The 7,138-nt window shown below is 35.0% G+C and overlaps 1 protein-coding gene across 7 annotated transcripts; it reads left to right on the top strand.

The window, feature by feature from the left end:
* The first annotated feature begins 1,326 nt into the window (after nt 1-1,326).
* Nucleotides 1,327-6,426, top strand: LOC110719064. Of its 7 annotated transcripts, none has more exons than XR_002511011.1 (9): nt 1,327-1,592; nt 1,761-1,958; nt 2,875-2,997; nt 3,419-3,637; nt 3,808-3,894; nt 4,075-4,221; nt 4,416-4,442; nt 4,591-4,661; nt 4,945-5,103. XR_002511011.1 is itself a non-coding variant. In XM_021897978.1 (9 exons), exons 2-8 carry the CDS (start codon nt 1,860-1,862, stop codon nt 4,645-4,647), a joined length of 738 nt encoding a protein of 245 aa, XP_021753670.1. In that variant the 5' UTR covers nt 1,327-1,592; nt 1,761-1,859; the 3' UTR covers nt 4,648-4,661; nt 4,945-5,085. The 7 variants fall into 7 exon arrangements, 3 of the variants coding, with proteins under 3 accessions (XP_021753670.1, XP_021753668.1, XP_021753667.1); XR_002511010.1 differs by having other exon boundaries at nt 4,525-4,661; nt 4,945-5,011; XM_021897978.1 differs by having other exon boundaries at nt 4,612-4,661; nt 4,945-5,085.
* Nucleotides 6,427-7,138: the final 712 nt, after the last annotated feature.

The raw sequence follows: 7,138 nt of genomic DNA, 5'->3' as shown, positions 1-7,138 counted from the left end.
GATTTGTGGGTTTGTTTCAAGTATGGGAGTGGGAGGGAAGGCGGTTTTTAGGGTCGTGTTGGGGAGAGGGGTTGTTTCTGGTGTGGTTGGGCTGGGTTGGAGTGGTTTCTGGGGAGTTCGTGGTGGATGTGGAGGTAGAGGAGGTTCACGGGAAGAGAGTGGTGTTTGGTTTTTTTTTTTTTTTTTTTCAAAATTTCAATTTTTTTTTTTAAAAAATAAGATCATTAATATTAATAAAATGTAAATATTAAAAAAAAATCTTCACAAATTACAACAAGACACGTGTCAAATGTAACCGGTAAAACAAGTTACCGGTTTAATCTAAAAGTTGTTTCATTCTTGAAAGACCGCCAAAGGGTCGTGTTATTCTTGAAAAATTTTCCTAAATATAATCACAAATTAAATTAGCAGCTAAAACCACTAATTTATTTTAAACATTATTGGACATTTTTTCATATAGAAATAGCTTATAGAAATTTTTTAAAAATTATACCCAACTAGATATACGCCGATTAAGATTTATTTTATCGTAAATCTATATACGGATGTCATATTCTATCGGACCACAAAATATATAATACGAAGTATATAATAAGATTATAAAGGTAAAATCAATCAATGACACTAAACGCGGGGAAATTAGGTCGTTGTCTAACCTCCTAACTGTCAAATAAATTTATAAATCCTAAAACTAACCCCTAAACAAGTCTAGTGGTAAGTTCGGAGTCGAACCACAAGGAATGGTAATGCTAGATTGTTCTTGATCTAATGCTTAAGCTACGTCGAAGTCGGTTTATGGATAGAGGACACTACAACTACACTAAAACACATATAAAGAACAAGGTATGATAAAGTCTACTAGGGGAAAAGATCCACTTTGAACAATTAATAAGCTAATGAAAATCCATTTGATAATCAATCATGCAAAGAAAGAATTAAAATGAGAATTAACTACACTCAAAAGTAATCTCTCAAATTCCTAGCCTAGATCCCTCATTGACTAGGTGCATAGAAGAAATTTACCCAAAATGCAATCAAATATATCAATTCTAATTCACAATCCCTTGTCAAACTAAAAAAATGCAATTAAGTTTGTTATCATGAGAGATCAATCCAATCTAAAACAAACAACATGCACTAGTAGAAAAAATGAAATAGGCACCCCCCCTTTAGCACCGGTTCTTGAAAACCGGTGCCGAAAGAAATTGGCGGGATTAAAAAATTCAGTTTTGACACCGATTTGCCTTAAACCGGTGCCAACTATGATAATTAGCACCAATTCAAACGGGTGCGAATTAAAAAAAAAAAAGGCAAAAAAACCAAAAAAAAAAAAGTTGAATAGGCACCAGTTAACCGGTGTCCCAAAATTTCGAGTATAAACCCCTTTGCTCTCCGCCTCTTTTCGTTCTCCGATCTCCTCTCTCATCTGTTCTCCTCTCTCCTCTCTTTTCCCTTTTCTCTGTACTCCTCTCTCTTCTCTGTAATCTGTTCTTTATCCTCTCTCCTCTCTTCGTTTTCTTTTCTCACGAATTGCTAGACTCTCTCTTCTGCTCGATTATCTGTTGAGTAATCACCCAAATCGAAAGTTTCAGGTATTAATTTTATAATTATGTGTTGACTTTTTGTTAAAACTGGAGAAATTATGTGTTAATTTGTTGATTTCTTGCGATTTGTATGTCACTTTCAGTTTTGCATGTTACATATTGCGAAATTCTTTGCATGTTAAATTCTTAGTTGTATTCTTTGATTGAATTATAAAGGAAAGGGAAATCAGCTAAAACGGAAACACAGATTCAGGGGGCATAAAGGAGGAAAGAAAACAAACAAAAGAGTAGAAAATTACAACAGCTAAAACAAGCATGAAGATTGATGATTTTCACAAATTACCTGTTATTTTTGTAATTATTCCGGTGGGATTAATTTTCCTTCTTTCAGGCCTCATTATTAATCTCATTCAGGTAACTACACTAAACCCCACTTCATTTGCTGTAGTTTATAATTTGTTGTTATTTTTTATTTATTTATAGTCAAATTGATTGTTGAATATACTTCTGGATTCTGATGGGTTTTTCTTAAATAATCAGTTTAATGTTGGTTCTGCTGCATAAAATTGTTTGATGGGTTTTTAGTTTTGGGTAAAATTGATAGCCTAGAATTATTATCTTTGAATTGAAATTTAATTAGGCTAATATATTAATCATCTAATGGATTATTATATAACATGCATTGTGGGTATATTAGTGCAATTTACACTAAGTTTAGCATTAAAATGTATATGTAAATATGTTTGATTAAAAAGGGAAGTAGTTTATATGTTCAATTTGTCTGGGATACAATAGCTAGAATAGAATTTGGAACGAAATGGTGAATGTGTAATGGTTGAAGGTTGTTTATACTTTATAGGACTTGGGTTTTTCGGAACGAGTCTTGGTATTGGCCCCCAAATTACTATGTACGAAGTACTACATTAGAATCTTCAATCCTAGAGAAAGTGGGATCAATAATGTGCTTCTTGTTAACTTGTATTGCTTATTGCTAGGAGAATAGGATATGGTTGATATAATGATATATAATATAATCCATTTATCATGTGCTTCTTGCCAGAGAGGTGGGTGGACCATTGGATTTAGATTTTTTACTATCTTGTGTTAAGCGAATTGAGATGTGACGATTTGTTTTGATGTTGTGTAGTATGATCAAGGCCACAAAATAATGTCAATACACACAGAAACACCATGTTATTTGTCTTAAAACAGATTTATGTCACTATTTCTATGCTAACATGCTGTATAATTGCTTTTGTGTGTTGTTGATGATTTTCTTTGACTGATATGCATATCTTGAACCCTTTCTTTGTTGTGCTTGTGTGTTCAGGCTATTCTTTATGTCTTAGTTCGACCCTTGTCAAAAGATATGTATCGGAAATTTAACAAAGTAGTAACAGAACTATTATGGTTGGAGACTGTTTGGCTCTTTGATTGGTGGGCTGGCGTGAAGGTTTGAATCATTGATTTGCTTTTAGATACATTTACGTTTTCTGTTTCTGTTTTTCCTTTGTTAAAAAATCGGGTTGTTATAGGTGGAGCTGCACATTTGTTTTTCCTTTAGCTGTTTGCATGTATCTAGATTTATGTCATTGAGACATGTATTACTTGAATTAGTTTCAAGCTTTTTAACATGTGAATCTTTGTGTCGAGCTTCAGTAACCCGTATGGCCTGTGTCTGACTCTTGACATGATACATTGGATAAGGGTGTGAGTGTTTGAAGCCTAGAACAATTTGAATTTGAACAATGTTATGAAGTGCTTTCTGGATGTTTGGATCCCTACACAAACATGATTATTGTCTCGAAGTTGAGATGTTATGGATTTGGACTTTAGTATTGTGTTATTAAGTGGAAGTGTGATGTGCAGTGCAGGTGCCTCGGAGACTGTATACTTTGGATGAATTAAAGCTGACTGGAATTGAAGCTGCTTCTCTCTTGTCGCCTGTGGACACGACTCTTGGTTCAATTGAAAGGAACCTGCAGATTGCTGCGGTTTTAGGTGGTGTTGCTGCTTGGAACGCCTTTGAACTTAGCCCCCAGCAACTCTTTTATATCTCTTTGGGATTGTTGTTCTTGTGGACATTGGATCTGGTAACTTTTTTTTCCCTTTCCTTTGTCAAACTTGAGAACTTTTTTTCCTACATTAATGGTAGAGGCTCATGAAAATATTGTTCATGGACTGAGTCACTGTATTAAGTTTTTGTGCTTAGAGAAATGTTTTGAATCATTTAAACAATGTGTTAATATGTGGCTTCTAAAAGATTTCTTTTGGTGGAGGAATTGTCGGCTTAGCTCTTGATACGATTGGCCATACCATCAGTCAAAAGTACCACAACCGGGTTATTCAAGTAAGCACATGGTTCATTTTCTCGTTTCCTGGAGCTAATACGTGTAGTCTTATTGGATTTGTTATCTTTAAATGTATATATATGGTAGATGTTTCCTTAAAGGTGGCCTTTTCTAGTTTTCTTCACACTTTAAGTTTTTGCTATCCCTGAGTTGACCACAAGATCAATTTTCAACTGCAGCATGAAGCTGGACACTTTTTGATTGCCTACTTGCTTGGCATCCTTCCAAAAAGTTATACACTTTCAAGTTTAGAAGCTTTGAGCAAAGAAGGGTCTCTCAATGTTCAAGCAGGAACATATTTTGTTGACTTTGAGTTTGTCGAGGAAGTAAGTTATTCTCACTATGACCTGTTGAGTTCCTTCCCTTTAACACTCTCTCTGAACTATCATGTCTTACTGTCTTAGCTTGTCCAACTAGCTTATGCTTTAGTACGTTTGAACGCCTTTTCAGTGCTTATTTTTTATGAGCTTTGTTTGCTTGATTTTGAAATTCTGAATCAATTTGTGACTGTAATTTGCAGACCAACACAGGGAAAATGTCATCTACGGTATGGTCTCTTCTTGGTGCAAGCTTTTATGAGGCTTCCTTGTACTTAATTTTCTCTGAAGAAACCTCATGTTAATTAACAGGAAACTACTTATGATTATGACAATATTATGTCTTTGATGAGATGCTGAACATATTCTCATGTATAGCATTGGCTGGTGTAGCAACAGAGTACTTATTATATGGATATGCAGAAGGAGGTTTAGCTTGTATTAACAAGGTTCATCCTACTCATCTATCTGGTCATTTCATTGATTTAATCATAATGTCTTAGATTCTCCAATTGGTCTTGAAAGTCCCCCCTTTAGTGAACAAAGTGCCCCCGATTTTACTGTTATGCATTTGTCATTCCTTCATGAACACACAGTAAAATTCTGTTTGCCTAAATTAAACAGATCCTGTTAGCCTAAATCAAACTAACTCATAAACCTTGATTTTATTGTGCTATTGGGGTTTATATCTGTTTTTTCCTAATGTTTGAATTGTTTTTTCCTTCTGAAAAGTTGGATGGCATGCTCAAGAGCTTGGGGTTCACACAGAAGAAAGCGGATTCACAGTTGAGATGGGCGGTCCTGAATACTATCCTCTTCTTACGCCGCCATGAAGAAGCTCGAGCGAAACTTGCTGATGCCATGTCTAACAGGATGTCTGTTGGCTCTTGCATCAATGTTATTGAGGAAGCTGTTGATGCTGAAGACTTGGTACAAAATTTGTGACTTTGTGCTTACTTTGCGGGTTACATGCACTTACATTAGCAGCCTTCATGCCCAGGAAATTCTTTCTTGCGATGGTATTTTCTTTTAAATTTGCTTGTTATATATTTACCTCTCTAGCATGTTAAAATAAAAACCATTCTCAACAAAAAAAATACACGCTTTCTTCATTTTCTCTTCCCCTGATCACTGATGAATCAATCTTATTTGGTAGTTCATGTTTCGTCACCTTACTCTCCTTAATACTTTGTACTTAGAGCTCTTGCGATGGCCCTTTTTTATATTTCATGTTTCCCATTGATTATTTGCATCCAAAAAATCAAGCTTTAGTTAAAAATATTTGGATTCAATGGTGAGATCAAGGGCTCAAGTATTCTCAATGGCAATTATATTTGCTGCTACAATTTGCAATGGTGATCGTGGTGCTCTTGAACTCAAGACAGAGGTAATAATCTATAATTATATAGGTGAGGGAATTGACCTTACTTTACACTGCAAATCCAAGGATGACGATCTTGGAGAAAAAGTGGTTATCAGTATTTTTTTGAGTCATTAATGAACCACTTTGAGGAGGTTATCAGTATTTTTTCTGTTTTTATTTCCTCTTTTGGGTACGAACTTGTGTGAGCATAAAATATAAATTTTGCTACAAGATTGTGATCACTTGTTCTAAGCAATTGTTTCTCTTCTTTCATTCTTCTTTCTGCTATCTTTTGAACTTTCTTGTATAATTGTTTGGTGAATTATTAGTTAATGAAAAATGCATGTCTGAGGTACTATGAGCGTTTTTCTTTTGAATTTATGAAAGCAATTTTGCTGCTGATTGTTTCTTAATTGCTTGAACTTCTGGAACAGCGGAAATCAAAAGGAAATGTTCTCTCAGTTTATAGGAACAAACCAGCATCCTGTTGTAACTTATCACAAGAGAAGAGAGAGACAGCACGAGCAACCAATGCTACTTACTGCCACAGAACAGCAGCAAAGTGACGATGAGTTACAACACACTGGTTTCATGGAGCTTCTTATGGGAAATGAATCACCGTTGGCCAATGGGCGTAGATCTCCATTATGACAGTGGGTGTAGATCTCCATTATGACCAGGGCAGAAACATAGCCACAGCCACCAGCACAAGACCAGGACAGCTAGTTAATTAAATGAAATGCAAGAAAGGTCGATCAGAGATAAGTCGGGATTATTTAATTTTTTTTGGAGGAAAATTGTAATATTACAGCCTTTTTTAATGAAAATTTGTAACTTTATATATATGTTAATGTTTCTATATCAGTTTAAGTGAAAAAAATGCAAAAAAAAATTTATTTTTTTGGGGTATTTTTGGCACCGGTTTTGACCAGAACCGGTGCCAAAAGTTTTTTAAATTTTTTTTTGAGACTTTTGACACCGGTTCAAAACATGAACCGGTGCCTAAAGTGGGTTTTTTACACCGGTTCTTTCTTTGAACCAGTGCCAATAGTATTGAAAATAAAAATAACAAAAAAAAAAAAAATCGCGCCATGGTAGTTGGCACCGGTTAACCAGTGCTAAATCATATAGTTACCACCGGTTAACTGGTGCTAAATGCTTTAGTTGGCATCGGTTTTGAACCGGTGCCAAATTTTCATGGATTTGGCATCCCTCAAATACCCAACGGTTCAAAATCGGTGTCAAAGGTGGGGTTTGAACCGGCGCCTTTTTATCTTTTTCGTCTAGTGATGCCATCAACAATTCAATCAATTTAATCACACAATTATTATCAAACTTATCTCAAATAACTCAATTAATCATTACAAAGCTTCACTCAACACCTAGTAGAAGGGAATCTACTCAAACATGATGAAAGCAATTAAATAAAGCATAAAGAGGAGAGAGTAAGAAATGCTCATTGATATTAAATGGAGATCTTCAAATCATCAAATTCCTCCTTTGATTATCCAAAATCCATGAAAACCATTGTATTTCTCACTTTCTCTCTCCAAAATTTGAGGG

This window comes from Chenopodium quinoa, unplaced genomic scaffold, assembly GCF_001683475.1.
Source record: "Chenopodium quinoa cultivar QQ74 unplaced genomic scaffold, ASM168347v1, whole genome shotgun sequence".
Classification (NCBI taxonomy): Eukaryota; Viridiplantae; Streptophyta; class Magnoliopsida; order Caryophyllales; family Amaranthaceae; genus Chenopodium; species Chenopodium quinoa.
Note: the sequence above shows the minus strand (reverse complement) of the source record. Positions and strands in the feature narration are given on the sequence as shown.

What these genes read in the sequence shown, in the direction of transcription:
- LOC110719064 (XM_021897975.1), top strand. Translation starts at nt 1,860, where the DNA reads ATGAAGATTGATGATTTTCACAAATTACCTGTTATTTTTGTAATTATT. An exon ending in ACCACAACCGGGTTATTCAA is followed by an intron (nt 3,895 to 4,074) that starts GTAAGCACATGG and finishes TTTCAACTGCAG; the next exon opens with CATGAAGCTGGACACTTTTT. An exon ending in ACTTTGAGTTTGTCGAGGAA is followed by an intron (nt 4,222 to 4,415) that starts GTAAGTTATTCT and finishes TGTAATTTGCAG; the next exon opens with ACCAACACAGGGAAAATGTC.